This window comes from Numenius arquata, chromosome 4 (genome assembly GCF_964106895.1).
Source record: "Numenius arquata chromosome 4, bNumArq3.hap1.1, whole genome shotgun sequence".
NCBI classification, from domain to species: Eukaryota; Metazoa; Chordata; class Aves; order Charadriiformes; family Scolopacidae; genus Numenius; species Numenius arquata.
The window spans coordinates 45,002,471-45,022,647 of record NC_133579.1 but is presented as its reverse complement, the minus strand read 5'-3'; the positions used below and the strand labels follow the sequence as shown (position 1 = coordinate 45,022,647).

Below are 20,177 nucleotides of genomic sequence, written 5' to 3'. Positions count from 1 at the left end.
AAAACAAAATATAACAAAACAAAACACGGCTCTAAGAATCAGCAAGACACTCAAGTGGTGAACATCATTGAGGACAACAGAGTTCACAGAACTTCTACTTAATAGTAGTTTTTCTTTCTCATTTCAGTAAGCATACACACACACAATGCTAACCAATACCTCAAATATAAAGAGGTTACCTGAAGCAAAATCTGGTGTCCTACAGGAAAGAACTGCTGGATTCAATCACCATTCCAAAAGCAAGGAAAGGGTTTTTCTTTATAAAGGAAAACCCAAGAGAGCTTCCTTAAAAATCACGCTATATTTAAGAAGGCAAGGACATTTCAATACCCACTACAAAGAGTTGCCTCTGCTGAAGATGAATGTCAACTGTGAAATAAACCCCCCAAGATTGGAACACTAGGCAGAACTTCAGTTGCATTCAGACCCTGCCATGGAAAAGCTAGCGTAACTGGGACTGGTTATGCCGACCTCCACCTCTTTTACACTTGTAGCTGAATCATCACTACAAGCACAACTTATTTCATGAAAAGGTTGAGGAGGAAACAATAAGCTATTGTTCAAATGATTTTTCCTTTTACACTAATAAACCCCAAATTTAGATCCCACAAAAAATATCAGTTCTTTGTCCAGTGGAAAAACCCAAATGAGTATGCTAAGAAAACATCCTGCAGGCAGATGAGAAAAATCTGAACTCCACTGTTTTTTCAAGTGCAAGCCCAAAATTCTATCTTCTGTCAAGATTCTATGATTCTATGAAAATAACTGTAAATTAAGTTTTCCTGTTTAGATAAAGAATGAATATCTTAATTCTCAAAGATGTTTTGGAATCAAATGCAGAGGGACTTCCTCAAGAATTACTGAATAGCTAACACATCAATCCAAAAAAAAGTACATTTCCACCCATAGAAACTTTATGGACTCTTGCTCTTCTAGCCATAAGTGTCTTCTTCATTCACATAATTTAAACCCCAAAACTGTCAGATTCCAGATCATCAGATGCACAGTTCACTCCAGTTCCTTCATAAGGAGATCTAGCCCAAAGCCACGTTTCACAACAGTGTGCAGAAACAGATGAAGAAAGTCCTGGAATCAGCTGCTTTGTTTGTGCTGGGACAATTAAAATTATCATAGATGTGTATTGCACAATACTCTTGGGGTGACATCATGAGCAAAAAAGTAAACATCTGATAGTCCATCAGAATTGGCTTTGCAGCAAGGAACAACTAGGAGATGATAGTTGTGTGTCTAGCATGACAACGTTACCCTGTAGATCCATGGTAGCCACTGTTTGGTAGGTATTAAGGTATTCTCATGTCTCCTTCTGTCTTTGGCTTTCCTTGAATGACCTGGGACCTCCCAAAATTGGGGTAGAATCACCAAAGCTAGGAGGAAGCCTTTTGAGGCTGGAATTTGGCAAGGCCAAAATGAGTGAATAGTGATGGATTAAACTTACCTGTTAATTTTACAGGAGACTGAACCCTTGCCTGAGATCCATAAAATTGTTTTGAAGATGTTTGTTTCTTCTGTCTAGAAGATGTATTTAGATGAAACATCCAAGAAATAGTCAAAGTACAATTAATTTGAAGATGAACTGATGAAGCAGCATATAAGAAACATCACTCTCCCTAAGTGTCACCGAGCAGCAAGGGTAGGCTATTCTGCAAGAGAAAGCAAGTTGGAGGCCAAGAGTCACAGGACTCCCCAGGAGCAGGGGCCCAAGAGGCAGGACTCAAGATCTCACCAACAAAGAATTATGAAGTCATGTTAGCAAGTTAGGGTGAGGATCACGGTTTAGTTGTGGACTTGGCAGTGTTAGGTTTACAGTTGGATTTGATGAACTTAAAATGTCAACCTAAATGATTCTATGATCATCTCTGGAGACTGTAACCAGACTGTAACTAATTCAGTGATCTCTAGTCAAGTATATTGTGACAGGTAGGTTTGAGGTCAAGCCATAAAGTCAAGTCTTTGGGTCAGGGTCCGGATGAACAAGTTAAGATGGCACAGGCATGACTGCAGTGCAGCTGCAATGTAGCTTAGTTGGGCATCAAGGGCGAGACCCTCAGCAAAAAAGCAGCTCCTAATGGAAGAAGCAAGGAGACCCTGCTACAACTTCTTACAGATTTCTCCATGACAGTTCCTATCCGCAAGCTGGCCTTGCACACAACCAGATGAGATCCTAGAAGGTAGCAGAGTGAGCTTCTAAACTTGATGTCTACCACTTGGTACATGCTTTTGGTTGAAGGCATCTGAGAATAGTATATTTTCTAGAGTTATCTCTTTTTTCCTAGAGTTGCTTCCTACAGTTTGAAGCCCTTCAGATTCAGGAAAATTCTAAATGGAGATCAGGGTTTGGAGGGAAGAGGAAAGAAAGAGAATACTACAAAAAAAAGAAAGGTAATTGATTGTCGATGTGGAAAGAGTTAGAAGTAATATCTAACTAGGCCACTGACAAGGATATGAACCACCAGAAAAATATCTCAATTTAGCCAGATTTTTAAGAAGACCTTAAGACAGTGAGCACATCTCTCCCCTTATAACCTGTGCACTATAGACCAAAGAGGAAGAATACAGGGGCACATGGGGTTAAAATGTCCCCAACTTAAATGGTTTAACACATGTGCACTGCCAGTGCGAATATTCATATGGACAAACACACGAAGAACAAAAATTATTTAGAAGTGACACAAAGAATAACAGGATTATTAAAAATGTTAGAAAAATACAGGACTATTTGTGAGCAGCAATACAAGAATGTATTTAAAATACCCAAAGGAAATTAATTCAGAATCAAAACACCCATTCACAATATGGAAGCCTGTATGTTGGAAAGCAGTAATTCTGGAAAGAATAGAGACATCGTGCTACTTAACCTAATGAGCAGGATCTCTCAGCATGATGCTGCTGCTAACAAGGCCAATGTGACCTATAGACTTGTAAAGAGTTCTTTATGGATCTTTACCTCTTTATAGAATATTCACTGAGAGCATTATTGACAGCAGTGCGTTCAGATATGCTTGTTATAAAAATTATATAAGAAATCATGAATGAATTCAGTAAAATGGCAAAAGAATGATCAGATGCTTGGAAAAATTTTGTTACAGACAACCCTTTAAGATGTTCAAGCTGGTTTTCAATATTGTAAGGATGTTTATGACTTGACTGAGCAATTCTGTATGTTAAAAAAAATAAGATTGGAAGAGGCCTCTGGGTTATCAAAGTCTATGTGTATTTTTGTAGGCTCAATAACCTGTAATCCCTACTTGTGTAGAATAATTTTTAATATAGAGAGCTAAAAAAGATATAGTGAGGATAGTAAGGACAAAGGGATCTAGTTGGATTTAAATAATTTTTAACTGGACGTAAAATGGCAATTTAAAAACGAGGCAATTAATTATGAGAATAATGAACAATTGAAAACTTTGGAATCGCTGTTGAAAGACATCCTCTTTCTAAAAATAATTACATTCTAGCTATTAATTTTAGGTTTGTGATGTCGCTGACAAAATCACAGGTGGCATGACAAAAATTAACATTTGCCTTCCAGCTGTACATTTCATCAGAATTATCAGGATATCTATGAAACCACGGCAATTAGTATCTGCTTAAACTACACATTTTACTCTTAAAACAAAGCAGCATGACTCATCAGTTTATCTGAGGATGTTAGATGTAATAAATTACTGCAGATCAACACACAGAGAAGCAGCTGAAATCTCATCTACTTCACTGCAAAATGGTAAATGACCTTTTCGCTCTATGAAGGTAGGAAAAAACATTAAATGCAAGAACTGCAGTGTCTCTATTGACCTGTTCAGTAGATACTTACACAAGGCATTTGCTAAACCATTCATTTCAAAATAGTGGACAATATGAGTGTCTTTATATAGATAACTAGACTTCCAATAAACATATCTCTCTCCCCCCAACAATGAAATATACAATCACTGGGATGAAAGGCACAGTTCATAACATTTCAAAACATGACAAGCCTTACTTCTGCATAAGGGATCTCTCATAGATCCTAAAAACAATTTAGCAGAGTGAAAATTGGAAAATAGCTTAAGAAAAGTGGTCTTCTGCCAACAGTGTTTCTCTACAAATTTCAAGGTCATTTCTCAGATCCCCGAAAAAACACTGAAAAGGCAGCATCCCACACTTGATAGACCTCTGGAGTTTTCCAAAGCAGTAAATTGAAAAGCTGCAGATGAAGAGGGCTAACGAACCACCCCTCTTTACAACTCCATCTCTACAGGGCAGAAGCTCCTATGCAACTTCCAAAACAGTGAAGTATTATGAAAGAATAACTCCAGGACTTTAAACAAGATGCAGGATGCTAATGCAGTACCTGGTCCATTTGCAGGCAAGGAACTGAATATCTTTTTTACTTTACAAAAGCACTAGTCCACAAGACCCTGTACCTCCTATCGCTACCCTTGGTATTGTTTTTTGATCTACAGGTCTTGTTCATGACAAAAGCCTGGAGTATCTGCTCCTGTCAACATGTGATGGGCAAAGAATGTTCCACATTCACTTTTTGAGGCTCACAAGTCATAGGGAATTGGAGATTGCCAGTAGCTATATTAATTGGCTAGTCTATTGTCTCAAACTTTTTTTTTCAAAAAACACAGCGGTGTGTTTAGCACTATAAAAGCATCAATTGAAACAACAAGCAGCATGAAAAGGAATCAAGAGAGGAAAAAAAGGCAATTGCAGCCACACAAACTGAAAACTGCCTAATGAATTTATTGAAATGTTTGCATCACTGAAAAAGAGGGTCCAAGAACTATAATCCAATATCGATGTGGAAAAAGAAGAAAAAACCAAACATCTGAAAAATATTATATTTTTATGGTATATCCAAAGGAATCAAAAATAAATCCAAACACTTTATTGCTTTCTAGATGCCTCTCACTTACAATATCATAATCTTCTTTGCCACAAATGACAGATACTTCTTTGGTAATACCACAATGAAATACTTGTTATTACCAAATACAGAATGTATTAAACTTGTGTAGTACCTTCCTCTAAAAGAAAATACTAAAATTGATTTTTTTCATGTTTTCATAGTGAATAATAAATGCCAGCATGAAATAAGCTACATTGAGATGCCCGCAAATGTGATTGAAGTGAATGAACAGTATAGTAACTATTAAAGCAGAGTAAATGTCAGAGATACATTTACAGCACATGTAATGATGCCATTAAGAGAATTAGTCTATTTAAAGACATGGAAAAATCTCTGGGGTAATCCAGTGCAGAGTCACTACGAGTGATGGTTAAAGTTTCAGTTGTTCTACTAATATTGCCAGGAGAGCCCTAATTATTCTCTGTGATTTCTTTACATGCACTTAAATACACCAAATGGTTTTTTTTTTCCCCTCAGAGATATTCAGAAATTAAATGTATGTTCCAGAAAGTGGAAAGAATACTGTTCCATTGTAGCCACCACTTTAATGACGAACTAATCCTTAAGAATATGAGAAGGATAACTGAGACTGAAAAAGCACAAAGGTATCATAAATGTTGCATGGTCTATTTTCACCAGCAAATGACTGATGTATGATGTAAAATTATTATGTTATTAGCTATATGAAATTTAGAAGTGAAATGTTCTTTCTAAAACATGACATATCTCAAAACCTAAACTAAGACAGCTGGAATATTAAGCATTAGTGTCCAAAGCAGATTTTTAAATTCACATTTTGGACTCTTGACAAGTGACCTACTTTTTGTCAACAGTCTACACTAAATGTTTCTGTATCCAGAAGATTTTTGTACAATACTGTCAATCTATCAACATGTACCATTTTGCTATTTAAAAGGCTATTTATGTGAAATGACTCAGCATGAAAATAATAAAGCGGCAATTCTAAAATGTAGAATCAACAGAAGTACTTCTAAGCCTCCAGGTAGGAACCAGGAACCTTTTCAGCTGTTTCTTGAAATCAAAGATTTAGATTTTTATTGAAATACTGAACCTTGTAAGCAAATCAGTTGCAAACTCTTAAATAGATATCAGAAAATAATCTTCTTATTGTAATGTTATCATGCTTATGTGAGCCATTGCAACTTCTTCGGTGACCGGGCAACCTGAACGTAATGAAGTAATGATGGCTACCTATATAATTGTAAAATCACTCAGTTTTTGATGACAAACATACACTGCTCTTGCAAATTTACTATTATCCTCATCAATAAATTGGAGTAAAAATGGCTGCATTATTTCTGGTGTTACATCAACATTAGAAACTTAAAAGTATTTCAGTAGTACCTGATAGGATTTTTTGTTGATATAAAAAACATTTACTTGCCATTATAGGATATGATTCAAGGGGACACTTACCTTTTCATTTCTCTTTATCTGAAATCACAGTATTCCTGTATTTCACAGCACTCTGCTACAGGAAGGGCATTAAAGAAACCTACAGACTCATTGAAAGATTTGGGTTGGAAGGGACCTCTGGAGATCTATAGTTCAATATCTTGTTCCAAATAGTACTAACTTCAAAACGAGATTAAGGGCCTCTTAGGGCACCTGTAGCCCAGAAAATATGACTTTTACTGTAACATCACAAGCTCTGCATTCAATGCAGGATCTCCAGACTTCTCTGGGCTTGCCTTGGCCTAATTTTCAGTCATGGCAGCAATTGTCTGGTGGCCACATGCCTGTGGCCTCCCTGTGCTGACCAGTGGTGAACTCCCTGCACACCTGGGGTCTTCAGTCCCAAGCCTGTGCCTAATCATCGTATCTAATCGTCACATGCCTGTATTCCTCTGCACTGCATGCTGTGTCTCCACTTCTTAGGGCTTCCACTATGACTCCAGGTCTGTATTTTTCCACATTATGTTACAATTGTAAATATCTCATTCTTCACAGAATAGTTGTTCTTTATTATTATCTATGTAATAACTATGGTTGTACCATACCATAAGAAAAGTAAAATTATGTAGCTATAGCCACCTTGTCATTAGAAAAATTGGTGTTACAGTTAAATTAAGTAAAAACAAAGCTCCAGGAAGGTGAAAAAAATTCAGACAGCCTTAACCTCAAGGCCTTGCAAACTCAGTACAAAGCACATGGCAATGACAGTACTGTATTGTGGGGCTATGTGGTTACAGAATGCTGGGAATAATACCAGAGAAAAAGAGGATATACTAGATTTTCTGCATAACCATTTTAACTGTATTTACACTTTTCTGTGTTAATTAGATAATATGGACCATGACTGTTATTATTATTGCCACTGAAATAGTACTAATAATTGTTTGGTTTATATTCATTAGATTGTTAAACTTTAATTAGACTAACAAAAGATTCTGAGCTCTGTATTTATAGTGTGCTCTCTTTTGCCCACAAGAAGAGTTGAAGCCTAACACCTTGTCCAGGTGAATCTTGAAAATCTCCCTGAATGCAGATTCTGCCACCTCTCCTGGCAGCCTTTCCCAGTGCTTAACTCCCCTCTTGGGAAGGACCTGTTTACCTCCTTCCAGGTAGGTAAATCCAGCCAGGATTTGCCCTGTCACAATTTGTGTCTGTTGCCTCTTACAATTTCACTGTGTGTCGTTGAGAAAAATCCGACTACATCTTCCCTGTAAGCTCCTTCAGGTAGTAGGTGGATGTTAGGTGTCCCGTCCCCCGCCCGACCCCCGCCAAGCCTTTTCTTCTGCAGGCTAAACATCCTGAGTTCCCTGAGTCTCATCATCTGTCATGAGCTCCACTCCTCTAATTACCCCTGTAGCCCTTAGGTGGACTCTCTTCAGTTTCCTTGTGCATACTCTATCCATCTTCCACGTGGTCTACCATGCAGAACTTGGCACTTAAGTTCTTCCTCAGAATAGGCTTTAATTCCGGTAATGACATGTAGATTAACAGAAAGGATTCACACCTCACCCATATGTTATGTGTACAAGCACACCTGGAGTAGAAAATAGATTCAATTTAAAAGACCAAAACTAGTTTTTATTTTTCCTATCTGCTGAAGCTATGTGGGGAAAAAAAAAGGAAAATGAGAAAGCCCTCAGCAAAACTATTCTACTTTCATGAAAATATTATTAGGTTACCTTATAAAATGCATTAATTGAACTTACAGGAATCCACATTTTATATATTAGTTCCAAATAATATATTTCAAATGTTTCTGTTCTTTACTAACAGCCTCAAGTTTCAGAAATGTATGAGGCTTCTCTGTTTCAGATTAGTTTTAAAACAATTTTGAAATATTTCAGTTCCTGTAATGAATGACATTGCTTCACCATGTGTCGGTGAAAAATGAGAATCCCACTCAATGATTTGAAACCTCATTCATTTTCATCTGCTACCTGAGTGGTGTTTCTAAAACCGTCATTATACTGCCTCCTTTTCAAAGACAGCATTTTAGAGAACCCACTGAACGCCAACACCTTACAAACACCTCCCTGCAATGTTGTAAGAATTTCTCAGTCTATATTCTTATGTCTCATGATGCAAAGCACCAGAAGAGAGAGAGAAGAGCAATTATGCTAACTGCTTGTCATCATCTTGCACTCAGCGTTAGTGAGTCATTACCCCTACAAACTGTCAGCCAGGCTGTATCAGTGAGACAAATAACGTTACGAGAAACTATTTTAAATATATATCTTGAAATAAGGCTGCAAATTAATAGAGGTCAGAATAGTTTTGTGTTTCTCTTCTATATCCACTGAAAAGATAGAAAAGCTGTGTGAGAAGTGCCAAAGTGGGCATTGAAAATACGGCTCTTTAACACAGGAGTTTAAAAGTGACTCTCGCAACAAAGCACACTAATGGAAATAAAATCCAGAGTGTCCAGTGCTATCAAACACAGTCCTACGTAATCACACTTCAAAAAGGTATGCTTCATAATATGCATCAACATCTACACATTTACACCTGCAGGCAAACATGCATTATATAGTGCAAACCCAAGCCAAGCCTAAGCACGACTCCTATGCAATAAATCATATGAAATTGTAAAGGCCCTGGGGGCACGTACTGGCCTTCCTGGCCCTGACCGACCTCACCTGGGCATCCGCCCTCAGCCTCTGCCCGTGGCCCAGGAGCCCTGTTTCAAGTCAGCCCCTGTCTGAGCTGTGCTGTAGGAGCTGGCTGTGGACGCTGTTGATCCTGGTCCCTGGACTGACTTCCCAACTTCGCCTGAAACCTGCCTAGCATTTGCTGGACCTTGCCTTGAGCTGGGAATTGACCTCCTGACTTGGCCTCAGACCTGCCTCGTCACCATAAACTTGGCTGGTGTTCTGGACTCTTGCTTGACCCTGGCTGGCAGCAATGAGTTTGCCCAGCTCACCCTGTGCTGTGGGACAGGGCCTTGGCTGGTGAGGTCCCTGCCCTGCTGAGAGATATCATCACCCATGGCTTCCCATCCCTTTGGGAGCAGCCAGCCTTTGCTGTGCCCTAACAGAGATAGATAGTGGTGTGGGTACAATATGTCTGACTTGTACCTCAGTATATATACGCACACTCCTATTTCACCAGATACTCATGTATGCTGTTCTCACTTGAAAACAATGAATTTAGTGTTTCTCTTGAGTTCTTTGGCATAATCGTTGAGTGGTAACTCAATATAGTTATCTATTGCTACAATCAAAATGGTATTCTCAAAAAGGCTATTCAAAGACACACAAAAAAAAAACCAGCTGAAAAACAGTTGGCTACATTTATATGAGACTACTTTCAAACCAAATAAGCGGAAATCCATGGAACAATTTGGAACATAATTTGTACATCTTTCAAAAACAGTTATAAAAGAAATTACATCCATGATCTGGACAAATTTGCAAATTTGATGCAGAGCCCTAAGTATTTAAAAGCATATCCTATGCTCTGCGCTTGTATAAAAGTAGCTTGTGTTACTTCTCACTGAAGTAATTTCATTTTTTCTTGTTGAAGAGATGTAGAATCAAGGGTCATGCTACAACCTTTCACAGGCTAATAAAGGCCTTGATTAAACTCAACATTTTGTAAAATGCACCTGCTCCTACTCTTTCAATGTATCCCAATCCTCTAAAAAATCGCCAGCAATATTATTGACTTGCTCCCTGAATACTAACAGTGTGGATGATCTTCTGTATCTTCTTGGCAAAACAAGCAATATTAAAAGACAGAGTACATCCACTGAGTACTAGTGGATGTACATCTGCTTTTGAATTAAAGTTTGCAAACAAAGAAGTATGTTAACTCTGGGGGGAAAACATATCACCTTATCAAATTAATCTTCATTTACCTTTTCACATTTAAATATCTACCAGTCATAAGTGTGATAATAAAGATGTGAATAAGGGAGATCTTGATGCCTGCTATGAATTATGATGTTTGATTATGGTCTGCATACATCCATCTGGCAGCTGAGGCCTAAGCACAGGGAACAATGTTAACCATCTTCTACAATGTCACCACAAGACTAGAAGCCATCATTGTCCCACATCACTGGAGACTGGCGTGGCACTGCTCCCATATACCTGGACTTGGTTGCTCTGCACACACAAGGTGTCTCACTGGAACTAATTTGGAAATCCTTTCACCCATATTCTCAACAGACAGTAAAATGTGCATTGTGTACTATCAGTTATAAAGCCTACTGATTCACACAGCTCATGGTGGCAGAGGTGGAAACTTATAAATGACTGCTCTTACACAACCTCCTCTGCAATAGTACCTTATGCAGATCTTGCATCTGTCCACTAAAGCCTGCCTTTACTGTAAAATGTTGTCCTTAAGACTACCTTAAATGTTTTGCAGCATCTTCAGCCAGTATGCAACCCAAGTGCCCAGCAGAATAAGGCTAGCCCTCTGAACACACATCACATGTTAAAGTGCTGGTATGGAGCCTCCATTTGCTTTTTCTGAAAAAACAAGTGTTGGTGATAGATTTTGAAACCTTTATTTAAAATGGCTGCAGATATTTGTGAGACAGACATGACAGTTAAGGTCAGCTAGGACATATGAGGTGTACATCTACGTGCACTTTTTGTGACAACAGGAATATGTCCGTGAAGTCTCTGACCCTTAACAATTCGTGGAAGCTTGAGTCTGGTGACCTTCAAAGCAAAATACACCTATCTTCTTTACTACTTGATGAACTAATTTGTATTTCAAATTCTCTTAAATGAAGCACCTATCTGTCAGGATGATAGGCACTGTACAGAACTTGCAAAGAGAAAAAGAACTATATAAAGCAATCACAGAAGCTTTTTATTCAGCTGTTACAATAAATGACAGATAGTCTCATTATGCAATTCCCTTAGCTCCTCTTAACATACCTGACCCCTAGAACTATATCCCATGATTCATCAGTATTGTAGTTTCAAATATTTTTGAAAAACAGTGCAGTAATATCTTCTTGCAGTTATTTTGCAGTATTGGTCTTGGGCATAAAGAACTGGTGATTCCCAAAGCGCACATGGACATCTCACAGCTCATTCAATGAGGAAAAGAGCATGCAAACACAATCTATATAGGGTTATCAACTTTCTTTATCATAAAATATTTTCATAGAAAAAATGAAAGAAAACATGTATTTGACAACACAAATAATTATAATAACTTCTTATATTCATATGGCAATTGTGCACAATCCCATTCAAAAGACTTTGCATATTCCATTAAGTAGCTTTCAGTAATCCAGTGTTTTTGCATTACCAAACCGGATGATACAGTGATGAACAGGTAGACAGTGTGAAAACATCAAAAGAGACCCAGACATGGGTGTGACTTTACCTGTTGCCTCTTCTCAAATTCTAACTTGATACGGGACTTGATGCAGTTGCACGTGTCCTGATACGTCTGCTGCAGTGCAAGTTCCATGAGGTGTTTGTGGTATGCTCCTGCCAAGTTTCCGCAGATAAAAATGATTACATTTGCCAGTATCTAGAGGGTTAAAAAAAAAAAAAAAAAAAAAGAAGTGTTGGGGAACTTATTTAAATAAATTAAGAGAACACCTGAAATGAAAGGTTGGCTGAAGTTATGTATTTTTCTTGTGGTCCATTTCTAGCAAAGGTTCACCTTTCCAAAAGCCTTAACAATTAGTGGCAAAATCCCAAGCAGTAATATCATTTTCATTTAGGATTAAATAAAAATGATAAGGAACAATGTTTGCCTATTCAGTGAGGTATACATGTTCTGAAAAAGAAATTCAGCTCATGTTATACATCCGTTGCTGAGTATTAATTAGATGGGAATATGACCCACTGATGTAAAACAATAGCTAAGGCTCCTAATAACATTAGAAGCCATGTTATTGCCATGCTCTTTTGACAAGACATTTTCTTTTGCAGCGCCATATAATTAAAGGGTTAAACAATTCACCTACATCAACAGCCTGAGCTGCATTTTATTTCGGCCTGACCCACTACTATCTGTCAGTCAGCTATAAATATTAACCGCGGTGATGGAAAGCAATATTTAAGTAGTGAGATCTGACATCTGTCTACTAGAATATACTTTTCACTACTACCAAAACACTGCATTTTCCTGAACCACAAAACTTAATCTATAAAATTTAGGGCCAAACTTAGAGCATCAGATATTCAGTGTACACAAAAACACATGAACATGATAAATAAGTTTGCTTAAAGAATCCAGTTTTATATATTCATTATCTGGGGCATTTCAGAGAAATCAGAGAGAGGCGAGAGGCACTTTTCTGTGCTTAAACTCTGAAAAGGACAGAATACTATGTGATGATGACACTTGCAATTGTCCTTAATTCATTGCTGCAAAAAGAGACAACATTTACCCATCCTAGCTCACTCAGAGCAGAAGAAACACAGTAAGGAAACCAATTCTGAATTCCATAAAAAAAAGATAATATTAAAAGGGAACTGAAGTTGAGATACAGCTGCAATCTGATGAGAGTGGTTCTCTATCCGTTAGGCCCTAGTGTATCACATGGCCTGGATTACAAGTACTACATGATGTCCTAGTGCTCACAGTCTATAAGGGAAGGAGTAAGAAAGGGGGCTAGAATTCCATTAATTCTCCACGGTTGATCTAACCATGAGGTTTCAGATCGATTTCCCCAGTTCATGGTTGGTTTTGGTGTACCTATATACCAGGCAATCCTTTGTGGACTGCTAGCAGTGAAAGAGTCAGAGATGTCAGAAAAAAAAGGGCAGACAGTATGCTACAGTGGTTCAGAGAAAAGAGAGAAGTTGTCCTATTAATAGAAATCCATCTCGTTGAGGAATACATTTTATTCACCAAAAAATACAGGAAGTTTTAATGCTCCATTTATAGATGCCCACTTTAAAATGACTGTTTTAAAGAAATGTTTTTATTTTCCTCAGAGATTATAACACCATCTCACTTCTCATGGATCAACAAAGCTAAAAGCAGGAACTATACACCTTTGCCACAAAAAGGATTGGTGTTCTCTTTCCCTAAAACTTCAGGATCATTGCATTATGATGTCTCTAAAAGCAACATTTGAGTTCTTAAAACTTTCTAGAATACATAAATGTAAAAACAGTGAGAAATATCTACATTTCTCAGTTTCTCCAAAGAATCTCTTTTACAAAGTAGAGGGATAAGAAATAGTTTAAATGAAACATTTCACAACTGCCAATAATTTAAAAAACCATAGGAGATGATGGTATACAGAAAAATATTTGAACTCAAAATACTCTTATATTTCTTTGTAAATCACAACTGCTTGATTCTGCTTTGATGCCAGCAACGTCATGGCACTCTTAGCAGATACAGATTAATAAACAAAGATCCTGCATGAGAGATGACAGTGCAGGCGCAGGGTGTTCCCACTGGCAGTCACCACTACTTTTTGAGAAATGAGACCAAATGCCTGAAAATAAGATTGCTGGGCATAGAAATTTCTTAGATATGCAGTGGGAAGGTTTAGTAACAAAATGAACACTGATGTGAACTGAAATCAAGTGTGCTGTCCTAATCTCTATGTACAGATCATTGTTGAAAAGCCACGCACAGACTTAATAAATGTACTGTCCAGCTACATAAAGTTATAGATTATTTAAAACACAACTTCAGGAATATAACCAATTAAAATAAAAAAGTATACTGTGATAGGTAGATGGAGGAGTAAATTATGAGTATCATCTTCACAGCCATAGAAAAACAGATTACTGTTTTATGACTGAACTAGCTGAAGTGAGAAAATAGATGGAAACAAGCGACTGACAGGCAAGGAAGCTAATTAACCAGGCTTTTCAGATTCTCAATGAGGTAGTTCAGCCTACATGAAGCTCTGTTCTGGCTTCCAGTACCTGAATTAGGTTGTTCAAAGACAACTCAGATATCTCAGCCATTGCCATACTTAGTGTTGATGTAACACATAAGCGTAGAAGTGAATACATAGACTGAAACTGTGCTCAAAACATCGTTAATTCTTTTGGCTAGCATGGAGTTCATTCGGAAATGTGTCACTAGGGTATTAATTTAAGAAAAAAAATTCCAAGAAATGGATGAATTTCTTTCTAACTCAGACCAACAGATTTTTTTTTTGCCTGTATGGGGTTTGGTTTGAGTGAATGTTTCTGTATTTGTCACTGAAGAGTTATTGATCACTGAAGAGTTATTGAGTGAAATGCGTATTGCATTTTCTTCAGAACTGCAGTCCAGTTTCAACATATAGGATGGAGATGAGCTCCATCCCAGGTTTGCTTTAAAGTCTCACTGGCATTCTCCTAGAAGGAACAGGTTCTAAGTTTTCCTCAGTCCAAACAAATTAACTGAGCTTCCTACTTCCTAAGCAAGTACTCTAATCAGTGCACAATTTTACAAAAAGTTCCTCCTGTTCAGGCACCTGCTCTGAGAAGACCCTGTGATGTGAATCCTGCCTGGACTGAAGCACTTGGAATGAAATCCTGCGTCCGACCAGTCTTCTACCTAGTCATTTCTCTAGGCTAGGACTCTGCAGTTCTTTCTCTTTTCCTCTTTTTTTTCCTCCCCACTCCTGCCTCCCTCCCCGCTAGAGGAATGCTGGATAATAAAAGATGTGGATCTTCTGGTAAGGAACTCTGCATCTTGCTGCGAGAGCTCTGAACAACAGTGCAGGTAAAACTGTAGCCAAGAACCTCTATAAGGGAATTATGGGGCACCTGAACAGACTAAAAAGTGTGGTTAGGACATCTGCCAAGGAGGACAAGCCTGAGCTGTGGAAAAGGGTGTAACTAATGATGGTAACCCAACAGTAGAAAAAGACCAGAGTGACCTCCAAGACAGTGTTGCATCTGGACCATCTGCACCCTTTAGATATATTTATCAAGCATAAACTGTGGTAAAGTTTCTGCTTAATCAATGAATAAATTCAATGTCTACAGAAGGTGAACTAAATATGAGTCAAAAATTAATGCAAGGAACATCAAGATGCCATCAGGAAGTATCTCTAGGTACTCCAAGTACCAGCTTGTACCTCTAATCACTTAAACAACATTATCATGCCTGATCTCTCTTCCATCTCTCTTGACCTACAGAAAACTGTATGCACTTCCAGGCAATGGGGCATTTTCTAAATTTTATTTTTACATTCAAGCACATGTATTTTTCAGTATCAGTGAATATAAAGTAATCTAATGTCTAGTGCTTAAATATCAAAATAGACAGTATTTAAAAGTAAATGAAGACAAAGATAAGTAGCTATGATTAATTTCTCAAGAGAGTACTAAAGTTCAGTGAGTTGCTCAAAAAAATGTAGCTTATTATACAGAATACACAGTAACGGTACATCTTCCTAGTTCAACTGATGAAAGCTGCCTACAAAGGTATATGTATACAAGGAAGTACTATGCTATAGGAAAATAAAAGAATTATAATATAGGCTGCTGATTCTAAACTGAAGCATAAATCATTTATTAAATATCTTAGTAACTGTTGTTCAGATACAGGATATAAAAATCAGAGTTATCTACAGAGTTTCCCTCTGTGGAAAGGCTCTAGTGTATGAGTTATTTTGTTGCATTTCTTTCCTTTTGCATATTGTAAAGATTCTTCCTGCAATTCTTGCATTAACAGAATTTTTACCAACCCCCACCCCAACACAAACAATTAATAAGTTTTTTTAATAGTTAGATACCACTTTTCTTCTGGACAAGAAATCTAAGGAAATGGAAGCTGAGGGGTGGGGAAGAAAGGCTATAATTTATAACATCTGCATGGAAATTAATGGGAGAAAAAAGAATTTTTGTGTCACTGCCAAGGTGCAAATTATTTAGCTCTGCAAAGATGAATACTCTCCCCATTTGATCTTTCATTTGGTCGTTAGTGGTGTGACTAGCCAAGCTAGAGAACAAGTCTGTACTTCTTTGGAACCTGTATACTTTTAGAATCAGTCAAAATCCAGCTAGAAAGAACAACACTGAGTGTAGTGAAAAAAAACCTGACAAGCAGCATTTAAAAAGGAAATACTTAGCCACCATGTAAATTAGTCATTTGCATGGTCACCATATACTATACCAAATACTATTATTTTAGGATGTGTTCAGAAGGTTCTTCAGCTATTCAGAGAATAGTTGAAGTTCAGAGAAACACTCTAGCCCATGGAGCTCTGGCCAGTCATACAATGCTGACTTTTTTTCTTTCACGTTTCCAAACCTATGGAGGTCCAAAGTCAAGAGTTCCAACTTTTTAATAGAGTTCAGCGTCAGCAATATCTATAGCTATGTGATAGCTAACAAGAAGGATGACAGAATTGAAAACGGGAGACGGTTTGTCCCTATGGCAACCACTGTTTCAAAAACAAGTAGTTTGGGGAGTAGCAAATTAATGAAGTCCAGATTCCTATGGATTTGTATCCTGTTGCTCATTTATTTATTTCCTTAATTATACTTCCAACTCCTTGAACAGCCAAAGATTTTTATAGCTATAGCAGTAAAACTAATGACCAAGTGGTGCCTGGTCCCCCAGCTGCTGTCACACAGTGTAACAACTGGCCTTTTCCTATATTTGTCTTAGTGAGATCACTAAATTGGGGTCTCTATCATGAAAGCTCCTGTCTTTCATAGAGGAATGTAGCAATCTTTTGGATTTCTATTTCTGTTTCAGAGCTGATGGTAAAAGTTTATGAGTAAATGTTCTTCGAGTAGAGAACATGACAGGACATTGCCCATACAGATATGGGCAACTTACTTCCTTAGGAATTAAGAAAAAAAAAAAAATTTCTTTAATTACCACAACATTATTTGTAATAAACTAAAAGGTATTTAAGTCCTCAAATACTCATGAAGGCCACAATGTGAACATACTACATATGAAGAGATGAAACAGGAAACTCCAGTATCCTCAGACCCTTTGTGTATACCATGCAGAATCTCAAATGTTTTTCAGAAAGTGGAAAAAAAATTGCAATTTTTCAAGAATTATCCAATTAAAAAAAAGAAAAAGAAGAAAAAAACCAACAAGCTAAGACTTACCTGAAATAACTGAGACTCAACAAAAAAAAAAAAAAAAAAGAGTTTCAATTACTCATTCTTCCAGACATCAGCAAACTGTTCCATATTTTCAGTGCTAAAATAAACTTGGTAAAAATTCCCTTTGTGGAAGGGGAAGTCAGGAAGTTGTGACACTGTCTTCTAATTTGTATGTGCAGTGCTCTTTGTAGCTTCTGCAATCACAGCATTGTGGATACCAGCAGCATATTCCTTTTGTGTAGTATTTATATTATTTGATGTGATTTTCTTTTTATCATTATTACAGATTGAAGTTTCTCATAGCTCCAGGCTGTTCTGTGGAATGACTGGATTTATTTTATTCAGCTCTGCATATACACAGACCCTATCTATATGCCAGTGTAGATGAAAACAGATCATAAGCCATAAGCTCTTGAATGAAAACCAGGAAAAATACACTAGGAACAAGAATCAGAGTTACGGTCGCTTTAGATCACTTCTGTGTAATATACATAATCAATATCATTGACTCTAATTAATGACTTCATATTTTGAATCTAAAATAATTTTTTGCCAGAGGGGAACTCATATTATCCTTGTTCAGAAGGAACCAGCCAGCCACTCCACTCCCCTTCCTGCTACAGAGAGGTCTTTTGTGTTCACATGAGCCTCTGGGATCATTTTATTTCATTACTACTAAAACTGCTCAAACACATTTGTATATAAATTTTAATTGAAACAAACAAAAACCCCCCAAAATTCAAACCCATTCAGGCAAAACCAGCAGTAACTTTGGCTTCGGTTTGAAATTTGGAAGTAGAATCTGTTAACAGCTGATACTCTCATCCGTCTTTAAAAGACTGAGACTCATTTTTAGGTCCTAGATTTAATATAGGAATGAGTACTAGCATGCTATTAAAAAAGAAAAAAGACATTTAATACCATAAAATTTAAACAGTTAACTTAAAAAAAAATATATATCTATGAGGTAATACATCAGACTTCCATATATCACAGAAATAGTCCCATGTCTGATTTTTGAAATGCACTCAGTCTTTTCCAAGAAATTACTCTGCTTCACTCTTTACAAATAAGATGAAAATCTGTAATATAAATATATTTACTTACAGGGCCAGCAATATACTGCCAAGTTAAATGTGTAACAGTAGATGTCTCCTTCCTTTCCCTCAGCAGTAGTATTACTAGGCTATCTCTCCTGAACTATCTAACAGTCTTCATGAATTTTATTTCATGTAGTATACACCTCTAAAAATCTCCCCTTCTGGCAAGTTTTACAGAAATTAGTCAGCAAGTTCAAATGCTACCAGGCGAAGGCACAACAAACAGATAAATGAACTGATAATCACACACGTGCTTTCTATTAATGTACTAACTTCTGGCATGCCTAACTGGAAATGAGATTACCCTCAAAACCATAATGGTGGTTTCAGCTTTCTTCCCCAATCGCTGTAGTTTATATTGTGTGTAACTGCACTGGATATTACATATGCTACATACTCTCAGTTATCAATACATAACAAAATTAAAATAAATGGGCAGTTTTGTATTACATGAATAAATTACAGTAAGAACATATACCCAATATAAATTTTCTATCGCATTGCAAACTGTTAGCTATTAATATGTGGTTTAATCTAATTGAGAGATAACAGTAATTAGACATTTTGAAATAGTATTTTTATGATCCCTAACTAAATAAAATTATGATTTATATAAGAATGTTTTTCTTAGGTAATATTTTTCTCTATCAGTATTCATAATGAACTGAATAAACTTTTTAAGAGGAAATATTCCTCAAGTATTTGTTCTGCTTGTCTGATGACTGTGAAAAATTTTTATCAAGTTCATTTTTCATAATTTGCCAGCCTGTGCTAGGTAACAGTGGTCTTTGGTTATGTACTTCATGAAGAATGATACGGAGCAGCAGGGAGAATAATTATTGTGGTGTTTAACCAAGGATAGTGATGATCTACAGAATTGAATTAAACCTATTCCAGAGCATCCTCAGAGCCCAAAGTTTTTATGATGACACTCTTGTATGTGTTTGTAATGTTTTCTAAGAACTTGGTTACCATTTTGAACTATATTGAGATCTCCAATCAGCATTTGGGTTAATTTTTAATTGGAAGGCATCTAACAGGGAAATTTACTCTCGGAAACCTTAAAGTTAAATTTTCTGGTGTCAAGTGCTATCAAGAGTCAGCAAGTCAGCACAAAGAAAGTACTTAATTTGGTTTACATTCAGGAAGGAATGAAGTAAATATCAAAACCTCTTCATGTTGCTGCCACCAACTTATTCCATCTGTACACAAAAGATGCCATTTTCTCTCCTTCATGCCTCAAAACTGCCAAGATGTAATAACTTGGGTCAGGCTTTCTATTCCAAAGCCTTAGTGTGAAGCACGTTGGACACCCTGAATGAGTTTTTTCTAAATCATGTGGTTTGTGGGGATACATTCTGACTGACACCTCAAAAGTTAGTACAGTACCTCACATTCATACCACTATTAGTGACAAACCTTATATAGCAGCATGTGGTTATACATTATAGACACCTAAAAGACTACACAGCATTGTTGAGAATAGGCTATTGCTCTAAAACTAGCTGAGAGCCATGATTAAACAAATGGAGGTACTTGTCCAGGGAAGAGACATTTTCTGTGCTTCCACATTTGTTCTATTCTTGAAGTCTGAATATAAGAACCCACCATTCACTCCTACCTTCCTTGTCTTTTAAAGAACTATTTATCCATGCATGGATCTTCCCTCCCAGCTAC

The 20,177-nt window shown here is 37.0% G+C and overlaps 1 protein-coding gene across 1 annotated transcript in view; it reads right to left on the bottom strand.

Annotated features, from left to right (window-relative positions):
- ADCY2 (adenylate cyclase 2) overlaps nucleotides 1-20,177 on the bottom strand; it is a 223,165-nt gene that overhangs the window by 103,746 nt on the left and 99,242 nt on the right. The window contains exon 4 of the mRNA XM_074146221.1: nucleotides 11,741-11,890. Coding sequence (XP_074002322.1) covers nucleotides 11,741-11,890 — 150 coding nt within the window. The remainder of the gene's footprint in view (nucleotides 1-11,740; nucleotides 11,891-20,177) is intronic.